General features: G+C 40.7%; 2 protein-coding genes across 3 annotated transcripts; both read right to left on the reverse strand.

Annotated features, from left to right (window-relative positions):
* Nucleotides 1–3,549: 3,549 nt before the first annotated feature.
* Nucleotides 3,550–15,287, reverse strand: timp2a (TIMP metallopeptidase inhibitor 2a). Its single transcript, XM_058068343.1, has 5 exons — nucleotides 14,853–15,287; nucleotides 5,930–6,030; nucleotides 5,732–5,840; nucleotides 4,887–5,011; nucleotides 3,550–3,954 (listed from the first exon to the last, which is right to left on the reverse strand). The coding sequence occupies exons 1-5, from the start codon at nucleotides 14,980–14,982 to the stop codon at nucleotides 3,757–3,759; spliced, it is 663 nt and encodes a 220-aa protein (XP_057924326.1). The 5' UTR covers nucleotides 14,983–15,287; the 3' UTR covers nucleotides 3,550–3,756.
* Nucleotides 15,288–16,516: 1,229 nt separating this feature from the next.
* Nucleotides 16,517–25,209, reverse strand: sfxn2 (sideroflexin 2). 2 transcript variants are annotated; one of them, XM_058067562.1, is made up of 12 exons: nucleotides 25,122–25,209; nucleotides 23,553–23,771; nucleotides 23,310–23,480; nucleotides 21,252–21,350; nucleotides 21,102–21,177; nucleotides 20,947–21,032; nucleotides 19,340–19,400; nucleotides 18,485–18,551; nucleotides 18,361–18,410; nucleotides 18,222–18,271; nucleotides 18,096–18,143; nucleotides 16,517–17,232 (listed from the first exon to the last, which is right to left on the reverse strand). In XM_058067562.1, the coding sequence occupies exons 2-12, from the start codon at nucleotides 23,708–23,710 to the stop codon at nucleotides 17,133–17,135; spliced, it is 966 nt and encodes a 321-aa protein (XP_057923545.1). In that variant the 5' UTR covers nucleotides 23,711–23,771; nucleotides 25,122–25,209; the 3' UTR covers nucleotides 16,517–17,132. The 2 variants fall into 2 exon arrangements, with proteins under 2 accessions (XP_057923545.1, XP_057923544.1); XM_058067561.1 differs by lacking the exon at nucleotides 25,122–25,209 and adding an exon at nucleotides 24,804–24,959.
* Nucleotides 25,210–25,987: the final 778 nt, after the last annotated feature.

Raw genomic sequence — 25,987 nt, forward strand, 5'->3', positions numbered from 1 at the left:
TTATATGTATACTTTTATTTTTTTTATTTTTTAAATATTTATATTTATATTTATATTTATATTTATATTTATATTTATATTTATATTTATATTTATATTTATATTTATATTTATATTTATATTTATATTTATATTTATATTTGAATCTTATCTATTTAGTTATTAATAAATATATCATATAATATAATAATATACTTTTAATAATAATAATAATATATTAATAATAACATACTTTTATATTATATTTATAACTCTTAATAGTCATCCTCCCTATCCGTGTGGAAGTGGTAAGTTTTTTGGCTATGTAAGTTTAAAGGAAATAACTTGAAGGCTACCGTTTAGGTCGCTAGCTCTCTAGTTTGCGAGTTAGCATGTGTCTCAAGACCCTGCAGTTGCGCAATATGTTGTAAATAAAAAAAGTATAAATGTGACTATAGTCGTGTTTTGTCATGTCTACAGGGCTCTAATAATGCTTTGTTCATTTTAATCTGAAAAAAAATAATTTGTCTACCCACCAACTATATGTGGTTTCTTACGTTTTTATTATTTGCCGTTTTATTATTATTATGATATTTATTTATTACTGATTGATTTTCTTTATTCTTAATTTGTTTATTTATTTTTCATCTTATTTTGTGCAGAAAAATAAAAATTAAGATATTTGAGCTTTTATTGTAGAAAATCGGAACCAAAGCACTGAAAAAGTTTGTATATTTTTCTGGTTTTAGACCCTAGCTCCAGTGGCCCCTAGGTAAATTGAGTTTGAGACCCCTGCTATAAGCCTTCTCTAATTGTCACAGAAGACGATTTGTCTATTGTCCACTAGAGGGCGCTAAAACTTCACTTACACATACAAGACGTCCAAGTTTTGACAAACAAACAAAACAAGTAGCTTTACTGTCTAATTAGAAGAGAAATTACAAGCTGGATTGCAAGAAGAATATAAAATGACAAGATAAACACATTCAGATGAATGTTTGTGCTTTTGAAGGGTGTTCACGTTCAAGTCGAAGTCAATAGCAGATGTTTTAGGTCAGTTGAGGAGCCTCAGCGGATTGGCATGCAAACACACCCTCGCTCGACTTTAAAGAGGACCTATGATGCTTTTTCCTCTTTTCTGACTTGTAAATGTCGTTAGAATGTTGGATTCTGGTGTTAAACCATGCCCACGTTTCAGATGAAAGAACATTTGTGAAAGTTTTGGGATGGCTGAAAACGCTGGGTTTCAAGAGGGCCCTTGTGGCGTTGACGTTTGTGATGTCACAGAGAAACGGGCTTCCTTAGATGGGCATGGCTGTAGGTCGGATACACTCTCTGCCCTCCCCCAACCTCTGCTTCTGTGTTGACGTTGTTGACAACACCCCCCCCCCAGGAAGCTACATTTGTTTACAAAACAAGACAAACATCAGGCAGAAGTGGTTGTAGTTCCTGATTCCCAAACAGCAAAAGAAATGCATTATGGGTGGAACACATTAAAGCAGTTTTCATGGGAAGCATAAAATCGTAAGAAATACAGCTGAATAGGTGCAGATTCTGGAGGATCTAGAAAGCTTTCTGTGCTGGTTATTGTGTGTAGCTGCTCTATGGTCTCCGAGCTGTGAGGCCTGCATGCTCACCACTCACCTGACAAAAAAATCAGCACCGTACAAGGAAATGTCCCGTCCCCATCCCGTACCTGCCCCTGCCCCCGTCCCCACCCCTGACTCCGCCCCCGTCCCCATCCCATACCTGTAGCCGCCCCCGTCCCCATCCCGTACCCATAGCCGCCCCCGTCCCTGTCCTCATCCCGTACCCTCCCCCGTCCCCATAGCCGCCCCGTCCCCATCCCGTCCCTGTCCCCATCCCGCACCCGTCCCTGCCCCCGTCCCCACCCCTGTCTCCATCCCCATCCCGTACCGCCCCCGTCCCCATCCCGTACCTGCCCCTGCCCCCGTCGCCACCCCTGTCTCCACCCCCGTCCCCATCCCGTACACGTAGCCGTACCAAGTAGCCGTACCCGTAGCCGCCCACGTCCCCATCCCGTCCCTGCCCCTGCCTCCGCCCCCGCATCTCAATACAAAGGGCCCGAAAATGAGCACCATAGGTCCCATTGTGACTTTATTGCTAAAAGAGGTAGCATTTCGCTAGCTTGGAAGTAAAAATAAGTTTGTTTGTTTTTTTTAAAAAAAGGACAAAACCCCCAAATTATCCTTTAAAAGTTTGTTTTTATTTGATAATGCTGAATATTTCGGTCCTTTAGCCGGACTTAAAGCATCAAACACATGCACCAGTCGTCGATTCACACAAGGTACTATTCCGTTTCTCCCTCCCACCCCCCCCAAAAAAAGAATTATTCTCTCTCACGGGACTCCAGCGCAAGAGGACCATCTCGCCAGCTAAGACTAAGACAGCCAAAACACACAAAAAAAACATTAAGACATAATAAGACATAATAATGACACCAGGATAAAAAGTCATGAAAAACAGAGTTTAAATTATGCCTCTAATACTGCTTTACAAATATATATATGAATCAAGAAAACATTCACTTGCCAATTCATCAGGTACGCCTTGACAAAAACCACGGTGGTACCGCAAGGATGGAAGTGCAGTTCACCAAGTTCACCACTAGGCAGAGCTGCTGCAATCGAACCTACACTACGACCACGGTGGTTTTTCGCCGTGTGGGCTAACCTTAGCTAATGTGGAAAGTGCCTTTATGCCGTTTGTGTTAATGTTTGGCTATAGCGGGGGTTTCGATAAAGCAGTAAATGTACTTTTCCAAAGTCAGGGTGGGGGGGGAATCGGGGTGGGGGGGTCGTCAAAAAACGACAAGAACAGGATGCTGCAAATGATCGTTTGCGTGTACAATCGACTAAAAATAACGACAAGTAATTGTTTTTTTTCTCACTCGTTTAGTCCGGATATCATCCCTTTTTTGGTTTTACTACACCTGGCAACCTTATGAAGTACTTAGCATCAGTGTTTTAGGCCTTTGTGTTGCTTTCGAAAGTGCAAATCTAGTTCTAACGCAGTAAATAATAATTCAAAAAAAGTGTACGCCTTCCATGATTAAAGTGTGTTTGAGTTAAATACACTTAAAATTCTTGCTTGAGGACATTAAATAAAGTTTTTAAGTTTCTAAAAGTCGTTAAAAATCTGCATTAATTAGCCTTAATTAGCTAGCGGAACCTGTCGACATAAGCGACGGCAGGTATCGTGTCACCGTTATGCCCTCAAAGCATTTAAAAGATTTAAAAACGGCTCTAGTTTGCAGATGTGGTACCGTAATTCATGGAAAACAAGAGCAGGTGAATATTACACACACACATACACAGCATAGACTGGTCCAGTGAGGTTTGTCAAAGGCGGGTTAGAAATAAAATGATAGGTAAAATAAAAAAAAAAAAAAAGGCATCTTGGAATTTCGACTTTGGATAAAACGGAGAAAGAGGTCTTTTTTAAAAAAATGGGGGACGGGGTGCTTTACAGGAAGTGCTGTTGTCTCCTCCTGACGCCAGCCTCAGGAGGAAGTTACATCATCACTTGACCAGTCTATGTCTCATGATGTTGTTTTTTTTTTTTAATAAACACACGTAGATGCTGTCTAACAACCTCTCAGGCTCCGCCTCCCCCGAGTACCTTCATTTTGGGACTGAAATGGACACAAAGAGGCTCGAGATTATTTTACAGCACATTTTTTGCCTCTAAATGAAAGAAATTGCCTGTTTCGGATGGGATTAGTTGACATTTATGTTCAGGCAGAGCCTTTTTTTTTTAGGGGTCCTCGGCATCCAGGAACTCCTTCTTGGGCGGGGCGACGCCACGGTACCAGGAGCAGGAGCCGTCGGCCCGCTTGACGCAGGCGTAGTGGTTGGCCTGGCGACCGTGGACCTGCTTCTCGGTGATCAGGTCCGTCCACAGACACTCCTCGGGGGCGGAGATCTCACAGGGCACCGAGGGACAGCGCACGATCTGAAACACCCAACGGTAATCCATGCCAGATTAGGACTTTAACATGATCGCCCCCCCCCCCCCAAGAGAGGTGGGGTACACCCTGGACTGGTGGCCAGCCAATCACAGGTCATATATAGACAAACAACCATTCACACTCACATTCATACCTATGGACAATTTGGAGTCGCCAATTAACCTAGCATGTTTTTGGAATGTGGGAGGAAACCGGAGTACCCGGAGAACACCCACCCACAGAGATGTCCGATGGTGGAATCGAACTCGGGTCTACGAGCTGTGAGGCCTGCATGCTAACCACTCGCCTGACAAAAAAAATCAGCACCGTACAAGGAAATGTCCCGTCCCCATCCTGTACCCCCATCCGTCTCTGCCCCCGTCCCCACCCCTGTCTCCGCCCCCGTCCCCATCCTGTACTTGTACCCGCACCTGCCCCCGTCCCCACCCCTGTCTCCGCCCCCGTCCCCATCTCGTACCCGGACCCGTACCCACCCCGTCCCGTACCCGCCTCCGTTCCTGTCCCCACCACTGTCTCCGCCCCCGTCCCCATCCCGTACCCGCCCCCGTCGCCATCCCCACCCCTGTCTCCGCCTCCGTCCCCATCCCGTACCCGTCCCTGTCCCCATCCCGTACCCACACCAGTCTCTGCCCCGTCTCTGCCCCCATCCCCACCCCTGTCTCCGCCTCCGTCCCCATCCCGTACCCGTAGCTGTCCCTATCCAGTACCCACACAAGTCTCTGCCCCCGTCTCCGCCCCCGTCCCCATCCCGTACCCGCCCCCGTCCTGTACTTGTACCCACACCTGCCCCCGTCCCCACCCCTGTCTCCGCCCTGTCCCCATCCCGTACCCGCCCCCACCCCTGTCTCCGCCCCCGTCCCCATCCCGTACCCGTAGCCGCCCCCATCTCCATTCCGTACCCGCCCCCGTCCCTTACCTTGCACTCGCATCCCATCTGGTAGCGCTGGCTGAGACTTTTCTTCTGAGTGGCGCTCAGGGACTCCCAGGGCATGATGTAATCACACAGCGTCACGTGCATTTGGCCGCCGGCGTCGACCTTGCCTGCAAACAAGAGGGGAACATCCATCAACGCTCGGCACGGCCGACGTTCCTTCAAAACAAAAGCGCTCAGGGATGAGACGGCAGGGAGGAGCAGACAGGAAGTGACTTGCAGTCCACCACAAGTTGAAAACCTGCTGAGATCAACGACACGCCTGCGGGGAGGGCGTGGAGTCATGCCGGGTCACAGAAACACGGAAGTCCACTTGCCTTCCGTCTTTCATTTTTAGCACATGTAGGCTAACCCGGAAGTACGGTGGCCTTGAAAGGTCAAAAAAGCACATCCAAATATTTATGCAGAGCATAGAAACCCTTCCAATAACATTTCCTCAAATGATTGGAGACCTGTGGACGTGTCTAACACCCCTATAGTCACATTTATGCTCCTATTACCAAATATGGTCGTACACATAATGAAAGTAAATAAGCCAATGAAGACAGGAAGTGATGTAACGGGTTACCTGCAGGTACTATTAATTATAATTAGTACAATTACTGACACCTAGTGACCAATGAAAAATACTACAGTCACAATTTGAATGCGTCTTTATGTCTTTTTTAAGGTAATTTAGGTAAAGAATGTAAAAAAAATCATGTATTAATCATGTATTAATCATGTATTAATTAATTTTCCTGATGGAAAGCAGTGGAATTCAAACCACAACATGGCGACGGACGACTGCGCGATACCATAAACGTGTCAGAGCAGGACTTCCTCCTCACCAGAGATCAAGTACTCCTTCTTGCCGCTAGCATCCAAGGTGACGCCGCACACGGCCGACATGGGAGCGGTGAAAATGGCGTCGATGTCCTGATTGGGTCCCTTGAACATCTGGAAAAGCGAAGAGATGAGCCAGGAAGAGATGAGCCAGGTTCGATACCGGAGTTGTAAAGAAGCGGGAATATACGTATGACGGTTACCTTGATCTGTTTGACGTCATACTGGATCCTCTTGATGGGATTCCCGTAGATGTCGTTCCCAGAATCCACCTCTCGTTCGCCCACCACCTTTGCTCGGATCACTGGAACACACAATGATACACTTTTTACTTGATTCCCGCCTGCCCCCACCGGGGCCCAGACTGGATGGTTTTCTTAGAGAAGCCTGTGAGGTTAAGACACTTCCCCACGCCAAAAAAATGACGCCCCCCCCCCCCCCCCCCCCTTTGTATTATTTTAACTGCACAATGCCTAAAAAAGGCTTCATATTCTATTCCAGTATTCCGGTCTATTTAAGGAATCTGGCATGAAAGCCGATCCGAGACGCTTACGACGTTTATTCTCAGTGGAAAGTTTGAGCAAGAGTGTGCAAGGAAAGGGGGTTGGGGGGGGGGGGGGGGCGGGGGGGGGGGGGTTGAAAAAAAAACACATGGATAATTTCACTTAATGCTTTTGAGTAGTTTTACTTCATGCGTTACTGCATTAATTACGTAATACCACGGGGGCCATGGTGGCGAGGGTTGGCGGGAACAGGAAGTCAGACACACCGGAGTGGGACGCCATTGGGTGTCGTTGCATTGGCATTCTCCTGCACATTTTTTTTTTTTTTTTTTTTAATTTTTTTTCAGGATTGATAGGGTGGGGCAATTGAGTCTCTGCCCCACACAGCAAAGAACGGACAGGGATGGTTGGCAACTCCTTCTTAGGCTCAACTATTGGCCCGAATTTCTTAAACTAATACAGTCAATGTTTGTGGTGCTGGATTGATCGTTGTGTATTGATTATTGTGTACTGATCGTTGTGTATTGATCATTGTGTATTGATCATTGTGTACTGATCGTTGTGTACTGATCATTGTGTATTGACTATTGTGTACTGATCGTTGTGTATCGATCGTTGTGTACTAATCATTGTGTACTGATCGTTGTGTATTGACTATTGTGTACTGATCGTTGTGTACTGATCGTTGTGTACTGATCGTTGTGTACTGATCGTTGTGTATTGACTATTGTGTATTGATCGTTGTGTATTGATCATAGTGTATTGACTATTGTGTATTGACTATTGTGTATTGACTATTGTGTATTGATCATTGTGTACTGATCGTTGTGTATTGACTATTGTATACTGATCGTTGTGTATCGATCGTTGTGTATTGACTATTGTGTACTGATCGTTGTGTAGCGATCGTTGTGTAGCGATCGTTGTGTACTGATCGTTGTGTACTGATCATTGTGTACTGATCGTTGTGTATTGACTATTGTGTATTGACTATTGTGTATTGACTATTGTGTATTGACTGTTGTGTACTGATTGTTGTGTACTGATCGTTGTGTACTGATCGTTGTGTATTGACTATTGTGTATTGATCGCTGTGTATTGATCGTTGTGTATTGATCGTTGTGTATTGATCGTTGTGTATTGACTATTGTGTATTGACTATTGTGTATTGATCGTTGTGTATTGATCGTTGTGTATTGACTATTGTGTATTGATCGTTGTGTATTGATCGTTGTGTATTGATCGTTGTGTACTGATCGTTGTGTACTGATCGTTGTGTACTGATCGTTGTGTACCGACTATTGTGTATTGATCGTTGTGTATTGATCGTTGTGTATTGATCGTTGTGTATTGACTATTGTGTATTGACTATTGTGTATTGATCGTTGTGTATTGATCGTTGTGTATTGATCGTTGTGTATTGATCGTTGTGTATTGATCGTTGTGTATTGACTGTTGTGTATTGACTATTGTGTATTAATCATTGTGTATTGACTATTGTGTATTAATCATTGTGTATTGATCGTTGTGTATTGATCGTTGTGTACTGATCGTTGTGTACTGATCGTTGTGTACCGACTATTGTGTATTGATCATTGTGTATTGACTATTGTGTATTGATCATTGTGTATTAATCATTGTGTATTGACTATTGTGTATTGATTATTGTGTATTGATCATTGTGTATTGACTATTGTGTATTGATCATTGTGTATTGATCGTTGTGTATTGATCGTTGTGTACTGATCGTTGTGTACTGATCGTTGTGTACCGACTATTGTGTATTGATCATTGTGTATTGACTATTGTGTATTGATCATTGTGTATTAATCATTGTGTATTGACTATTGTGTATTGATTATTGTGTATTGATCATTGTGTATTGACTATTGTGTATTGATCATTGTGTATTAATCAGTGTATTGACCATAGTGTACTGATCATTGTGTATTGACTATTGTGTATTGATCATTGTGTATTGATCATTGTGTATTGATCATTGTGTATTGATCCTGTAGGAAATGGGCTGCTGCTAAGAACCCAACAGTGTTCAATGTGGAACGTGGGCGCTAACCTCAGCATTTTTAGGCGCACTCTGCAAATATTCAGCACACACACACACACACACACAAACACACACACGTCGTTATACCTGGCTGGTGCTCTCGCCTGCATTCCTCCCCCCCCCCGCTCTCATTTCCTGACCTCATTCCGAGCCGCAATCTAACGAGCAGAGAGAGGATGGACAGCGTGGAGCAACTTTTAACCGTGAAACGTTTAAAAAAAATCCATAAGGATCCGTTGAGCCGGAGGTCACGTGATCCCAATCAGGACCAAACCGCCGAGTGACCCACATTCTAGACCACTACGGCGCTAGGATGCTGCACAGTGACTCAGACATGGCGCTTTGGGGAGAACTTTTCCATGCTTTCTCTCTCTCTCTCTCACTTCCAAACCCCTTCCATCATTTAACCCCCCCCCCCCTTTCCCTTCCACCGCATGATGTTTCCTTTTTCATGCGTGGAGCTCCACACACACACACACACACACACACACGAGATCCTCATTATGGGAGCCAATGACATCAGCGCACAGTAAAAGTTAAATGTCAGCTGTAATTTCACTCACGTCAGCCGTATTTCGCCCTGCCTGTGTGTGCCAATCACACTTTACCGGTGTGTGTGCGTGTGTGTGTGTGTGAGTGACGAAACCTTTATTTTGAAAGCCTTTGTTGCTGCACTTCCTTAATTGCTTCACCCCCCATCCAAGTTAAAGGGTAAAAAGTTAAAAGTTCCCCTTTGTGGGCTGCGAGAAGGATGTTTGCGTATGTGGCGGGACGTGACTGCTGGTTTGACATTAGCATGTACACACACACACACACACACACACACACACACAGCTGTTTACAGTATGGAGGTCATTGCCACTGTACAATGGTTTCCGACAGTGTCACTCTTGTTTTTGCAGGAAGTGCACGCTTGCGGCTGAAAAACAACAAAAACATCCCCGGGTCTCTCTTTCCGCCCGTCTCGCTGTGTCACGCGCAACCCAAAAACCACATTTTAGACTTCCTGAAAAAGCTCGCAGGACAACAACCTGCTCGTCCGAGAACACACTGTCTATTGACCTGTAGATGATTTCCAGATAAAACTAAAAAGGGTCAATAGCTAACTAATTCAGAAGTTAAACCAACGTTTGCTCTTCATGCTCTGCTGTTTGAGGTCACGCTGCATGCAAAAAAGTGCCATCAAAGATCCTCTATGCCAGACGTTTGCGGGAAGAGGAGCCACTCCTCTGTATGACAGGAGAGTGCTGGCATTTTTGGACATAATAACACGGCTTTCACGTTTGTTTGCGCTGGAGGCAAAAAGAGGTGATGATGCAACTCCACAATAGAAGCCAGCAAGTTTGGTGCAAAAAAGTTCAATTGCAAATGTGGAAATTGAAACTAGTTCACTGCGTTATATTTGGAAATAAATTGATATTTTCATAGAAAAGTGTTGTTTATGTTGTGGTATTCAATGCCAGTTAAGGACCTGCTGCATAAAAGGCTGGTCAAAGATCCTCTATATGTGTCAAGAGCCCGGTCAAGACCTACAGTATATGACAAAAGAGCTCTGCTGTTTTTGAAGACCCACAGCAAAAACACTAGCCAAAGATCCTAAATATAAACAGGAGCATTCTGCTGTTAAGGAAATACTACAAAAAATGTCAAAGATCCTCTATATGACAAGCACTGACCTGTTTAAGGATCTACTGCAAAAACACTCTTCAAAGATCCTTCATACAAACAAGAGTGCTCTGCTGTTTTTGAGAATGTACTATGAAAATACTGGCCAAAGATCCTCTATATGTGTCAAGAGACCTCTGGTGTTTTGAAAAGACCTACAGTAAAAACACTAGTCAAAGATCCTATATATATAAACAGGAGCATTCTGCAGTTTAAGGACATATTGCAAAAAATGTCAAAGATCATCTATATGACAAGCACTGTGCTGTTTAAGGATCGACTGCAAAAACACTCTTCAAAGATCCTTCATACAAACAAAAGTGCTCTGCTGTTTTTGAGAATGTACCATGAAAATACTGGTCAAAGATCCTCTATATGTGTCAAGAGACCTCTGGTGTTCGGAAGAGACCTACAGTAAAAACACAAGTCAAAGATCCTATATATAAACAGGAGCATTCTGCAGTTTAAGGACATACTACAAAAAATGTCAAAGATCCTCTATATGACAAGTTCTCTGCTCTTTAAGGATCTGCTGCAAAAACACTCTTCAAAGATCCTTCATACAAACAAGAGTGCTCTGCTGTTTTTGAGAATGTACTATGAAAATACTGGCCAAAGATCCTCTATATGTGTCAAGAGACCTCTGGTGTACAGTAAAAACACAAGTCAAAGATCCTATATATAAACAGGAACATTCTGCAGTTTAAGGACATACTACAAAAAATGTCAAAGATCCTCTATATGACAAGCACTGTGCTGTTTAAGGATTGACTGCAAAAACACTATTCAAAGATCCTTCATACAAACAAGAGTGCTCTGCTGTTTTTGAGAATGTACTATGAAAATACTGGCCAAAGATCCTCTATATGTGTCAAGAGTGCTCTGGTGTTCGGAAGAGACCTACAGTAGAAACACTAATCAAAGATCCTATATATAAACAGGAGCATTCTGCAGTTTAAGGACATATTACAAAAAATGTCAAAGATCCTCTATATGACAAGCACTGTGCTGTTTAAGAATCTACTGCAAAAACACTCTTCAAAGATCCTCCATACAAACAAGAGTGCTCTGCTGTTTTTGAGGATGTATTATGAAAATACTGGTCAAAGATCCTCTATATGTGTCAAGAGGCCTCTGGTGTTTTGAAAAGACCTACAGTAAAAACACTAGTCAAAGATCCTATATATAAACAGGAGCATACTGCAGTTTAAGGACATACTGCAAAAATGTCAAAGATCCTCTATATGACAAGCACTGTGCTGTTTAAGGATCTACTGCAAAAACACTCTTCAAAGATCCTCCATACAAACAAGAGTGCTCTGCTGTTTTTGAGGATGTATTATGAAAATACTGGTCAAAGATCCTCTATATGTGTCAAGAGGCCTCTGGTGTTTTGAAAAGACCTACAGTAAAAACACTAGTCAAAGATCCTATATATAAACAGGAGAATTTTGCTGTTTAAGGACATACTGCAAAAAATGTCAAAGATCATCTATATGACAAGCACGTTGCTGTTTAAGGATCGACTGCAAAAACACTCTTCAAAGATCCTCCATACAAACAAGAGAGCTCTCGCTGTTTTTGAGGATGTTGTATGAAAATACTGGTCAAAGATCCTCTATATGTGTCAAGAGGCATCTGGTGTTCGGAAGAGACCTACAGTAAAAACACAAGTCAAAGATCCTATATATAAACAGGAGCATTCTGCAGTTTAAGGACATACTACAAAAAATGTCAAAGATCCTCTATATGACAACCACTGTGCTGTTTAAGGATCGACTGCAAAAACACTCTTCAAAGATCCTATATATAAACAAGAGAGCTCTCACTTTTTGAGGATGTACTATGAAAATACTGGTCAAAGATCCTCTATATGTGTCAAGAGACCTACAGTACAAACACTAGTCAAAGATCCTATATATAAACAGGAGGATTCTGCTGTTTAAGGATCTACTGCAAAAACACTATTCCAAGATCCTCCATACAAACAAGAGTGCTCTGCTGTTTTTGAGGATGTAGTATGAAAATGCTGGTCAAAGATCCTCTATATGTGACAAGATACCCCTGCTGTTTTTAGAGGACATACTGCAAAAAACATGAGTCAAAGATTCTCGAGGTGTCAGGAGTGCTATGCTGTTTCTGAGGACTTTCTATCAAAATGCTAGACAAAGATCCTCTATATGACAGGAGCGCTCTTCTGTTTTTAGGGACATACTGCAAAAATATCAGTCAAAAGATCCTCTATATGTGACAGGAGACCCCTGCTGTTTTGAAGGACCTACTGCAAAAAAAAAGGAAGTCAAAGATCCTCTACATGACGGGAGTGCTCTGCTATTTTTGAGGATATACTTCAAAAAGGCTAGTCAAAGATCCTCTCCGTGATGGGTTTTTAGGCACCTGCTGCTAAAGCGAGTCGCCCCCACGTTCCTGATGTTCACAACCTTATTGTGAAATCCCGGGCCGCACTTCCCTGCTGAAAGATTCCCATTCATGTCAAACTCAACTTGGACGTCCCACTCGGACTTTTATTGCTTCCCTCTCGGCTGAAACACCCCGGATGTCATCCAGATGTCAAGCAAGCCACGGCTTCAAGACGGACGTGGTTTTTGTTTTTTTGGCTTGGTGAAAGTGCGTCCCTGTGTTACACCGAGCCAAAGTTGGGATGGGGGGGGGGGAAACCCCGGCAGCATTCCTGCAATTCCTAACTGCACCACCCCTCGCATGAGGAAGAGGAGCCGGGGAAAGGAGTTCACATTTTAGAAAAAAAAAGAGGAGAAATGGAAAGTTTGCAGTGTGACATATTCTGTGGTTGGGATTCGAACCCCCCACCCCCCTCCCTCGCCCCTTACAGTAGGAGAGACGTCTGTGGCTTCACCCCCCCCTCCCGCCCCCCAACCCAACCTCTGGTGCCACGTTGCCCCGCAGAACCCTGCAGCGCTTGGCTGCACGGCGGCGTCCACAGGCCTCGTAAACGCTCCATCTCACTTCCTCTGTGTGCATATGGCCGACGTGCTTTATGGCGGAGTGGATCTACTTCGTTGAAAACACGACCGAGACCACGGAAAGTGGAAGGTAGATGAGATGGATCAGCTTAGAATCTTCAAAGATCATCAATACAACCAAGATGCACCTCAGCCCAATCCCTCGGTGCCATGGAAAAGGCTGTGAATACTTAAGTACTTAAGTAGTTTTAGGATAAATTAGCAAAAGTGTTGTCATTATGTTCCCTATTTTTCATACATTTTTTTTCATACATTTGTCTTAAAATGTCTTAAAATATCTTAAAATGTCTTAAAAATATTGTTATGCAGTATTGTGTAGAATTTAAAAAAGAAAAAATATTTTATATATTTTTTAAAGAATAAAATAAAAATTTAAAAAATTATAAAAAAAATAATAATTTAATCAATCTTGGCTAAGGCTTTAACATACATAAAAAAGAAAAGTATTGAACAGTTAAGTACAGGATTTAAAAATATATATATATTTACAAAATATTTTTGTTATTTAATTATTGTGTGGGAAATTTGAAGGGGAAAAATGTATTTAATTTATTAATCGCTGTGAATACTTATGTACTTAAGTATTTTTAGGCTAAATTAGCAAAAATGTCATTATGTTCCCTATTTTTCATACTTTTTTTTCATACATCTGTCTTAAAATGTCTTAAAATGTCTTAAAATATCTTAAAATGTCTTTTAAATATCGTTATGCAGTATTGTGTAGAATTTAAAAAAGAAAAAAATATTTTAATTTTTTTAAATAAGAATAAAATAAAAAGAATAAAAAAGAAAAACAATAATTTAATCAATCTTGGCTAAGGCTGTAACATATGTAAAAAGAAAAGTATTGAACAGTTAAGTACAGGATTTAAAAAATTTGTATATTTACAGGAAAAAAATAATTTAATAATTTTGTGTAAAATTTGAAGGGGAAAAATTAATTTAATCCATTTTAGGCTGTAAAATAACACATTGAAAAAGACTTTCAGCGCTGTGAATACTTATGTACTTATGTATTTTTAGGATAAATTAGCAAAAATTTTGTCATTATGTGTTATGCTCCCTATTTTTCATACATTTTTATGCTAATGTCTTAAAATGTCTTAAAATATTGTTATGCAGTATTGTGGAGAATTTAAAAAAGAAAAAATATTTTTTTAGAAAAAAAAAAGATTTTTTTTTTAAAGAATAAAATAAAAAGATTTTTTTTTAAGTATTTAACCAATCTTGGATAAGGCTGTAAAATATGTAAAACACGTAAAAAAGTATTGAACAGTTAAGTACAGGATATTTTTTAATATATATTTACAAAAATTGTTTTAAAAAATAATTATTTTGTGTAGAATTAAAAAAAATAATTTAAAATTTTAATTTTAATTTAAAATTTTAATTTCATCAATTTTAGGCTGTAATATAACAAGTGGAAAAATATGTTGAGCGCTGTGAATACTTATGTGCGTGTGATTTCTTTCTTCCTTCATTTTAACACAGTTGCAAAAAAGTGTTGAAAGATGTCATTATGTCGTATTTTTGGGGGGGGGGGTTGTGTCATAAAATGTGGAAAGAGTGAAGCTAATGGAATTATTTGTGATACATTTACAGGAAGAGAAAATATCATTTTGCTGTACTTTGTGTAGACTCTAGCTGTGAATACTTCATACTTGAGGCTGGGTTGATTCAAGGATGGCGGCTAGAGGCAGATATTTATATTTAATACAGAGTTAGGTGTCTTAAGTTGCAAAAGTTGAGTTGCATTCCAGATGTTTGTGGCCTTGACAAGCAACACCGCCACCCTAAACAAGCGAGGGTTTTCCAACCCGCACCGGAGGAGGCGGACAGAAATCTCGGCGTTGCAGCAAAGAAAAAAAAAAAGCCCATTAGGCGTACTCACCGATATCGGCGTTGCAGAACGCCTGTTGCGGGTGCACCGGAGCACAGCTGCACGCCTCCGCCAGCTCCTGCGCCCGCCAGGCGAGCAGCAGCGCCAGCGTGCAGAGGATGCCGTTGACGCTCAGCTGCATTGTCGCAGACACGGCGAGACGGTGGCTTGTTTTTTGTCTGCCCTCTTCTTCTCGCCTTGGAAGCGCAGTTGCGGCAGTCCGAGCAGATCCCCCGACGACGGGAAGCTGCCGCTCTTCAACGGGTTATTGTTGAATGGATTTTTTTTTTGAGGGGGGTGGGGGGCTCGGCACGGCTCGGCTGAAAGGTGGACAGCAAGTCGGGCTGTTTTTCGGTTCCAGCTGTGCACTGTCTTCAAGGACTGTTTTTGTCGTCAGAGGCTGTGCGGCCATTTATAGGGAGCTGATGTCTGGCCACGCCCCCTGGAGGCAACGGCCAGCGGAAAGGATCCAAATATCTGCCGACAATTTATATATTATATGTTTATGTTATAAAATATGATACTACCTTCTTGTCCCTCGTACTGGTATTGTTTTCTTTCATTTAACGGGTTTGCCAGTTACCGGATTTAGTCCACAAGAGAAAAAGTAAACTAGCTTTTATTTAGCAATAGCATGTAATAACTACTTCCGTATCTACTTCCTCTGCAAGTCTTACTAGTTCGGCATTTGGGGTTTGCGCCCTCTGCTGGCTGCTGCTTTGTATTGCAATATATTATGCCCACATTGCTATGTTGCTTTGCAACATTTTCTGATAAAATATTTAGAAACTTTCTAATAAGTAATTTAAAAAAAAATAAAAAAATTTTATATTTAACTCACTCAATATTACATATTTTTTATAATTAAAAATATAATTATATATTTTAAAAATGTTACCCATTAAATATCTGGCACCAACTTTACATTATGTATTTGAATGAGTATGACGTGAATTTAACCAAAATAGATTATGCCCACATTGCTATGTTGCTTTGCAATATTTTCAGATAAAATATTTAGAAACTTTCTAATAAGTAATTTGAAAAAAAAAATAGTATATTTAACTCACTCAATATTACATATTTTTATAATTTAAAATATAATTATATTTTTTACAAATTTTACCCATTAAATATCTGGCACCAACTTTACATTATGTATTTGAATGAGTATGACGTGAATTTAACCAAAATAGATTATGCCCACATTGCTATGTTGCTTTGCAATATTTTCAGATAAAATATTTAGTGACTTTCTAATAAGTAATTTGAAAAAAATAAAAAAATTGTATATTTAATTCACTCAATATTACATAATTTTTATAATTAAAAATATAATTATTTTTTTTTTAAATTTTACCCATTAAATATCTGGCACCAACTTTACATTATGTATTTGAATGAGTATGACGTGAATTTAACCAAAATAGATTATGCCCACATTGCTATGTTGCTTTGCAATATTTTCAGATAAAATATTTAGAAACTTTCTAATAAGTAATTTGAAAAAAATTAAAAAAAATAGTATATTTAACTCACTCAATATTACATATTTTTTATAATTAAAAATATAATTATAATTTTTAAAAATTTTACCCATTAAATATCTGGCACCAACTTTACATTATGTATTTGAATGAGTATGATGTGAATTTAACCTAAATATTATACAGCACCAACATGAATTCCAACATTGTGTAGGTCTTTATTCCAGCTTATGCTGAAGATTATGGTGTGATTTTACTTCTGTGAGGTCAACTTTCAAGCGGAATCATGCAAAAAAACCCACTAACAACCATTGTAACCAGTCTAGCTCCCTCCTTTCCGCCACCAGAAGGCAGCATCCCCCCGCCCCCATTCCTTGCACTGTTGCTCCCATATTTGACAAAGAGTGAGAGCAGAGTTGTTTGTCCACTCAGCCTCACTTTGTCCATGCGTAGAGGTCAGCTTGGTGGGGGTGGTGGGCGGGGGGGGGGGGGGGGGGGGGGAGCATCCCAGGAGTCTTGTTGTTGCCAAAGCAACGCTCTCGAAGGCACGTAACACTTAAGAAAAAAAGGCTTCAGAACATGTTTTTGCTTAGTTCTGACAGTGAGTCCTGTGATGAAGCAAAGAAATTTCCTGAGAATATATCATTTGGTTTGTGAAGGAAGAAAGGGGGGGAGAAGAGGAATAATTCATTTTGAGAATCATAACAGAATTATAAAAAATACAAAGTTACTGTACTGTGGAAGCACCTCTTGAAATATAATCACTAGGAAAAAAGATAAATGGCATAAAAGTTCTGTTAAGGCCTCAGAGGCCTTTGTTGAAGTAGACGTGCTGCACGGCCTCGCCGTACTTGGACACAATGGAGTCACGAAGTTCCGGTTCCAGTTTTGACACGGCAATGGAGCTGCGAGGAGAACCAGGAGGAGGAGGAGAAAGGAGAGGGACAAAGTCAGAACTGGCTTTTATTGTTCCCGTGACTGCTACGGAACGTTTTTTTTCCATAGTTTAGACGCTAAACTAGTTGGGCAATAAGTACTTGCGCCCTCTGCTGGTTGCCGCTATGCTGGTGTGATCAGCATATAAAATAAATAAATAAAATAATTAAAAAATATATTATTATTATAATATCAAACAATAATTATTAATTAATTAAGTATTAATTAATTATTATTAATTAATATAATACTTATTGTTATTATTAATAACTAATTAAAAATATATTTAAATTTAAATTATAATTTAAATTATAATAATAATTATTAATTTAATTATTACTTAATTGAGTATTAATTAATTAGTATTAATTAATATAATAATTATTATTAATTATGAATAATTTTGTAATTACAAAATAAAATATGAACATCTACAGTACAGTTAAGTTGCAGCCCAACACTAAATACTTCAATGCTACGGAACGCTTTTTTCTATAGTTTAGGCGCTAAACTAGTTGGGCAATAAGTACTTGCGCCCTCTGCTGGTTGCCGCTATGCTGGTATGATCAGAATATTTAAAAAAAATCTAATAATTAAAAAAAATATTATTATAATAATTATTATATCAAATAACATTTTTAATATTATATATTAAATATTACAATGATTAATTCAATTATTAATTAATTATTAAGTACTAATTATCAATAATAATATTATAATAATTATTAATTATTAATAATTTTGTAATTACAAAATAAAATATGAACATCTACAGTGCAGTTAAGTTGCAGCCCAACACTAAATACTTCAATGGTTTTTTTTTAATTACCATTTCTGTGGGAACAACGAGCAGGCCGCCGGCACCATGAAGACCAAACTGTGAAGAGAGTGGTGTTGATCCTTGACACTTTCCGCATTCAAAATCCCTCCTCATCCCGCCAGATGTTGTACTTACAAGACGCCCACCATCATCACTTGAATGGGCCCGTGGAGGTACGTGATTCTCTGGAAGGAAGAAGAGAAAAGACATTTTCATGGGCTCTTGCTCCTCGGTGGGTAAAAAAAAAAAAAAAAAAAAAAAAAAAGGTGCTAACCTGCATGAATTTGTATTTTTCCAGGCGCTGCATGATGATGGGGAGGATGACTGGAAAGGGAGGAGAGAAGTGAAGGCGGTAAAATAAAAGAGCCATTCATGAGACTTGTTTTCCCGATACGTACTCATTCCTGGTGCGGCCATGGTAATCCTGGAGATGACCACCTGGGTGATGCCTTTCACAGCCGCTTTCTACAATGATAAGAAGCAGCGAGAAGTTTTTTTTTTTTTTAAATATATATGCAAAGTGGTGCCCCTTCCTGATTTCTAATTTTTTACATAACAAACCCAAATAGTCAATGACAACACGACTGAACTATTTTTAAGTAAAACTTTTTATTAAAAAAGGAGAAAAACATGATTGCTGCGGTTGTTAAAACATAATTTTAAATAAATTCAGATCTATCCGTCTTGAAAAGCTTTTAGGACCCCAGCAAAACAGAGTGAGAGCCAAAACATGTAACAAGAGTGAACCTTCCCAGGAATATCCAGCCATGTAAAATAACCCCAAGAGCACCGTGATGACTCACACAAGAGGTCACAAAAGGCCCCACAACAACATCCAAAAGTGACTCCACCATAAAACGGCCAGCTGTGGTTTTTCCAAGACCAAAAAAGAACACAGCTGAACAAAAAGAACATTAAGTCTGGTCTCCATTTTGCCAGAAAACATCTTAATGATCCTAAAGACCTTTGGGGAAAAAACTATTTGGTCTGACCAGACAAAAGTTGAACCTTTTAGAAGGTGTGTGTCCCATTACATCTGGAATAAAGAACATCATGTAGCAGTAAAATATGGTGGTGGTAGTGTGGTCCATGTAGCTTTGGATTTTTTTCTCCCTTAATAATAATAATAATAAGTTTCATTTAGTTGTGTTGTCATTGGTTAGTATTTAAATGTTGGGTGTGAGAACAAATAAGAAACGAGGAAAGCAGCAAACACGACACGCTACCTGCTGTATATTTCCAAAAGGCCTCACCTGTGAGTGGCCCAGTTTGTTCCCGTTTTCATCGGTGACAGCGATGCCGTTGAGGATTTCCCTGGAGAAAAGAAAAACAAGGAATATTACAGTCCTTCTCAAGTTCCCCACATCTCTCAACCGTTCCAAATTAGACTCCATTTTATAGAAACCGTGCTCCGATTTGCGCAAAACAAGCTCATACTAACTGGGATGTGTTTGGGCCTAACTATTTATGTCAAAATAATTTTAAAAAATAGCTATGAGTGAAATGTTTGTTTCTTATATGGGGCAAAAAATAAAAACCTATGTTCAATACCATGATAGTACTCTAGGGGCAAACACACCATTCATTCATTTTCTACCGCTTTTTCCTCACGAGGGTCGCGGGGGTGCTGGAGCCTATCCCAGCTGTCTTTGGGCAACCCTGGACTGGTGGCCAGCCAATCACAGGGCACATATAGACAAACAACCATTCACACTCACATTCATACCTATGGACAATTTGGAGTCGCTAATTAACCTAGCATGTTTTTGGAATGTGGGAGGAAACCGGAGTACCCGGAGAAAACCCACGCAAACTCATGCAAACTCCACACAGAGAGGATTCCAAGGGTGGAATCGAACCCTGGTCCTCTTAGCTGTGAGGTCTACGCGCTAACCACTCGACCGCCGTGCCGTCCAAACACACCATATTGTAGCAAATAAATACAGCCGTCCCTCGTTTATCACAGTTAATTGGTTCCATACCCGACTGTGATGACTTAATTTCCATGAAGTAGGCCCCAGTATTAATAAAAGAAATATTTTTTGTGATTAAAGTAATAAAAACCTGCTTATAATCTCTGCTTATAATATGGTCTTTAACATTATTAAAGCCCCCAGACATGAACTAGCAACCCTATAGTCACGCTGACAGTCCCATTACCCAAAACAGTAGATATAAATCAGAGATAACACGACTTATTTGACGTAAATAAGATAATGCCGGGCGGCACGGCGGTCTGGTGGTTAGTGCGCAGACCTCACAGCTAGGAGACCAGGGTTCAATTCCCACCCTCGGCCATCTCTGTGTGGAGTTTGCATGTTCTCCCCGTGCATGCGTGGGTTTTCTCCAGGTACTCCGGTTTCCTCCCACATTCCAAAAACATGCTAGGTTAATTAGCGACTCCAAATTGTCCATAGGTATGAATGTGAGTGTGAATGGTTGTTTGTCTATATGTGCCCTGTGATTGGCTGGCCACCAGTCCAGGGTGTACCCCGCCTCTCGCCCGAAGACAGCTGGGTGGGATAGGCTCCAGCACCCCCCGCGACCCTCGTGAGGAAAAAGCGGTAGAAAATGAATGAAGATAATGCCGACTGTTTTTCTTGACAGCATACTTCCTGCGGTGGCTTTTGTCTCAATGTAAATGTAGCTTTTAAAACATTCATATTACCCAATATTATAGACATGAGAGTAAATAAGACAGTTAAGATGTAAATAAAACTCCTGCTCGTGTGCGTCACGGTAAATGTGTTCCCTCATGTGTTCCCCGAGTTCTGTTAGGCCAGCTTAGCTAATAGCGTCCTACATTGGATTGTGCACAAAGCGTACGATATCAAGCACAATGTTGTCTGCAAGGACTCACTGTTGCCTCATCATGGGAATGTTGACACAGTTGGCCGCTGCCACGGCCGCAAAGGGCACCCATCGGGCGACCAGAGGGGGGGCTCTCTGCAGGAGGGAGCGGAAAACACCGGCGTGATTTTGGATGAAGGCGGCTTTTTGAGTGCGTGACGGTACCTTTGTGTAGAGGTTGAGCCCGACCGCCGTGGCTAAAGCCGTGCTGGTCGCCGTCACGTAGGCGACGCCGATCTGCCTGAGACACACAACATACACTTGATGATGATGATGATGATGATGATGGAATGACAGCCAGACCCCCGTTCTTACTTGGGGGTGATGCTGGATGCAGCGTTGCGGTTGGTGTAGTTAACCAGCGCGTTGAAGGACTGGTTCACCCACTGCCAGAACACGACCGCTGGAACCGTCCTGAGAAGACAACATGCATCCTTTAACAAAAAGGCGCTCGTCGACACGTGCTTCCCCGGCCCCCTCACAGGAAGTTACCCAGCATTTGTATTGTAATTGTAAATTCAATATTTGTATTGAATTTGTATTTATTCTATGGCATATTATAGCAAAAATCCTCTGGACTGATGGTCGTTGTAATAATATAGAAAAATATATACCGTATTTTCTGGACTATAAGTTGCTTCAGAGTATAAGTCGCACAAGGCCAAAAATGCATAATTAGGTAGAAAAAAAACATACATAAGTCACACTGGAATATAAGTGGCACAAGGCCAAAAATGCATAATTAGGTAGAAAAAAAACATACATAAGTCGCACTGCAGTATAAGTCACACAGGGCCAAAAATGCATAATTAGGTAGAAAAAAACATACATAAGTCACACTGGAGTACAAGTTGCATAAGGCCAAAAATGCATAATTAGGTAGAAAAAAAAACCATACATAAGTCGCACAAGGCCAAAAATGCATAAGTAGAAAAAAAACATACATAAGTCGCACAAGGCCAAAAATGCATAATAAGTACAAAAAAACATACATAAGTCGCACAAGGCCAAGAATCCTTAATTAGGTAGAAAAAAAACATACATAAGTCACAAGGCCAAAAATGCATAATTAGGTAGAAGAAAACATACATAAGTGCATTGCAGTATAAGTCGCACAAGGCCAAAAATGCATAATTAGGTAGAAAAAAACATACATAAGTCTGACTGGAGTATTAGTTGCACAAGGCCAAAAATACATACTTAGGTAGAAAAAAACATACATAAGTCGCACTGGAGTATAAGTTGCACAAGGCAAAAAATACATACTTCGGTAGAAAAAAACATACATAAGTTGCACTGGAGTATAAGTCGCACAAGGCCAAAAATGCATAATTAGGTAGAAAAAAACATACATAAGTCGCACTGGAGTATTAGTCGCACAAGGCAAAAAATACATACTTTGGTAGAAAAAAAAACATACATAAGTTGCACTGGAGTATAAGTCGCACAAGGCCAAAATTGCATAATTAGGTAGAAAAAACCATACATAAGTCGCACTGGAGTATTAGTCGCACAAGGCAAAAAATGCATAATTAGGTAGGGAAAAAAAACATACATAAGTCGCACTGCGGTATAATTCGCACAAGGCCAAAAATGCTTAATTAGGTAGAAAAAAACATACATAAGTCTTACTGGAGTATTAGTCGAACAATGCCAAAAATACATACTTAGGTAGAAAACAAAAACATACATAAGTTGCACTGGAGTACAAGCCGCACAAGGCCAAAAATGCATAATCAGGTAGAAAAAAAACATACATAAGTTGCACTGCAGTATAAGTCGCACAAGGCCAAAAATGCATAATTAGGTAGAAAAAAACATACATAAGTCGCACTGCATTATAAGTCGCACAAACCCAAAAATGCATAATTAGGTAGAAAAAAAACATACATAAGTCGCACTGGAGTATAAGTCGCACAAGGCCAAAAATGCATAATTAGGTAGAAAAAAAACCATACATAAGTCGCACTGGAGTATAAGTCGCACAAAGCCAAAAATGATTAATTAGGTAGAAAAAAACATACATAAGTCGCACTGGAGTATAAGTCGCATTTTTTTGCAGGTAATTTATTTGAACTACTTGACCAAAACAGACATTACGTCCTCTTGGAAGGCAAGTTCTAACAATAAAAGAATAGAGAATTAATAGATGTAAGCTATGCTAACACAATGGTTATTCAGCTACACGAAAAATAAACATGAACAGAAAAAGTCCAGTTTTTTTAATTTATAAGTCGCAGGAACAGTCAATAAAAAAATAGTATTAAATAAAAAAAAAGTGTGACTTATAGTCCGGAAAATACGGTAATAGGATTATATTTGGGTTATGAACTGAAATAGTTTGGGTACAAAGTGACATTTTCCTTGCAGTACCTGTAGAACTGGAGCATGGCGCCGGTGATGGCCATACCTCCTGGCACCTGGAAGGACATACGTCCGATGAGGTTCATGCGGTCCCCCGTGTCGGGGTGGAAGGCGGAGTCATAAAGCTTTTTGGCATAGTGGAGCTGTTCTTCAGTGGTACCTGGCGGAACGGAACCCGCCCTGAAACGCAGAACGAGCACCTGAACACACCATCACGTACAATTATGCAATATTTTGTTCTCCCGTTCTTACCTACAGCTCTCCACTAAGGCTTTGGCCTCGTCAAGGCGCGAGTCAGGCAAGAGCGCCGTCCGCCAGTCGGTGACGTTGAAGAAGTGCTTCAGCCGGCCCGTGAACGTGGACTGGTCCCATCGCGGTGCGTCAATGTCGAACGTCGAGCTCAGCGCCATGGCGGTTCCTGGCAGGCATTCACGGGTGGCAGGTTAATGCACGGCGGCTGGCTTTGCGCACCTGAGAAAAGGAGAAACACAAAACAATACTATTCAGTATTGTAGTATTGATGCACATTATTAGTACTTGGATGGTGTAACGTCTATACAAGTTACATTTTGCGCTCTTACAGAAATCATTGACCTGCTCGAGGTGAAAGGTTCTGCAGCCGTGTCCCCATACCCAACCCCAACCTCAAACGGCCTGAGTCCTGCGTCTACACAGCTTCATCCCGCGGCTAATTATTCACATGCAACATTAAACTGACAGCAGTTGTTTTTGCAGGCTTTTCGAGGAGAATATGCGACTCAGCCCGGACTGAACTGGATTATTCTGGATTTGTTTGGTTTGAATGTGAAACCTGCAAGAGGCAAAAGTCACTATCACATCTAAGATATGACATAACACTGAGTTTTACCAACTTGCCCGGAAGCCGATATGGCCCACAGGACATTCCCTTTGCAGAAAGTAGGTCATTTGAGACAGTGGATTTAAGTAGGACCTGCTAAGGCCTGCAAAAATTATTTTTGCATACAAAAAAAACGCATTTAAGTAGTTTTTGGTGGCATGCCTACAAACTAAAGCATAGCTAAAAAGTTGCAACCAGTTGACACTCCTTTAAGTCTCATTAATGCACACAAATTCACCCATAAATGAGTATGGAATATTATTTACAGCACTAAATACAAAACTGAATAAAGAGGGAAATGTTTGTGTAAAAAGAAGCACCTCAGTGAGGCTTGACAAACTGGCTCTACAGGCCTGAGACCATTTAGATGAGCTGCACTTTGCTCATAACTGTTTTTGCAGCCTTCACCCCGGTTAACGTGCATTTATTGCATTCTCAGACAACCCTACATGTGGTTAAAGTGCATTTGAGAGTCTTAAGAATGGGAATGAGAGAACATGTCAAGTGGAGTGATGCAACTTAGTGTGTCGTGTTACTCGGGCGCCATGCCGTCAAAACCCTAAGCGACGAAGCAAAGAAAAACAGCGACAACAAACAACGGGGAATTTACACTTACGGCATCTGACTGGAGACACAATGCTCACCTTTTTTACGTTGAACCGTCCACCGCCTATGAAGAGAATCTGGCAGGTAATCAAACGAGCTCTCGGTGGCAATAGTGGAGACATGTGCACGTGGCAAGCTCTCCGCCAATGGCGTGCCGGGGCAGCTCCCCCGTGACGCGCAGGTCCAGCCGGTCCTAAAGCCCGCCCTTTTTCCATAACAACTGTTTTGCTAGTAGCTACGAGCTAACTTGTACGGTACATCGACTTAACTACGCGATTTTACTCAACGTGGCACAAACTAGTTAACAAATATACATATAAATGTATTTTAGTAAGACATGCATACAAATGACTTACTTATCTACAACAGGGCAGTGCGTTTTCGTCCTCTTTTTCTTCGGGTCTTATTAACAGTTGGCAGTAAGCGAATCAGCTCACTGCCGCCACCTGTGGATGGGAGTAGGCATAACTGATCGTCACTGGACTCTTTTCTTACTGCTTTGCATAGAGACTTGCCTTATTATAAACCTCTAGACAGCTGGGATAGGCTCCATGGAAATGGGAAATTAAGGAAAGGATGCAAAAAAAAAGTCTTAAGGACACATGTGTCAAACCAAACAGGAAGTCAGCCATTTTTATATGAAGGAGCCACTTTGGGCAAAAACTATGGGTCATACTTTGACCTTTGACGAACTTAGAGACTTTGACCAAATGAAAATCCCAGATATTGGACAGTTGGATGATGATATTGTATATTGTGAACTAATTTAGCCTGCGCCAGAGGATGTGGGCGGTGCACGGCGGCAAACTTTGAAGGTCAATCTGATGATTGGCCACAAAACTGTAAATGTTTGTAACTTTTCATATTTTTTCAGTGTTTGTGCAGACCTGCCAACATGTATGTATTTGTGGTACTCAGCATCCGATTGACTCTTGAATATGCTTGTATGCTTCACCGCTCTCCATTTTCTAGCATTTCTCAGTTTTTTTGTGTACACTACAGATAAATAAATACTGTAAATATGATCCTTTTCTCAAAAAAAAAATGCCCCCCAATGGTAGCATGACAGAAAATAACTGAAAACCACCGCAATAATGGAACGTTATTCATGTCTAGTGGCCAGAATACTACATATACCTTTGTCTTTCAATAACAAATTTTTGGAGAAAAAAACCCACTGCAATAATCGAGACGTGATATTGCGAGGGAACGACTGTCACTT

This window comes from Doryrhamphus excisus, chromosome 3 (assembly GCF_030265055.1).
Source record: "Doryrhamphus excisus isolate RoL2022-K1 chromosome 3, RoL_Dexc_1.0, whole genome shotgun sequence".
Classification (NCBI taxonomy): Eukaryota; Metazoa; Chordata; class Actinopteri; order Syngnathiformes; family Syngnathidae; genus Doryrhamphus; species Doryrhamphus excisus.

Coding starts and splice junctions, on each gene's coding strand:
- timp2a (XM_058068343.1), bottom strand. CDS start 14,982: ATGCAGCTGAGCGTCAACGGCATCCTCTGCACGCTGGCGCTGCTGCTC. Junction 5,841..5,929: donor ATGACGTCAAACAGATCAAG/GTAACCGTCATA, acceptor TCGCTTTTCCAG/ATGTTCAAGGGACCCAATCA. Junction 5,012..5,731: donor GAAGGAGTACTTGATCTCTG/GTGAGGAGGAAG, acceptor TCTTGTTTGCAG/GCAAGGTCGACGCCGGCGGC.
- sfxn2 (XM_058067562.1), bottom strand. CDS start 23,710: ATGGCGCTGAGCTCGACGTTCGACATTGACGCACCGCGATGGGACCAG. Junction 23,481..23,552: donor GCCTTAGTGGAGAGCTGTAG/GTAAGAACGGGA, acceptor TCTGCGTTTCAG/GGCGGGTTCCGTTCCGCCAG. Junction 21,351..23,309: donor GCCATGCTCCAGTTCTACAG/GTACTGCAAGGA, acceptor TTGTCTTCTCAG/GACGGTTCCAGCGGTCGTGT.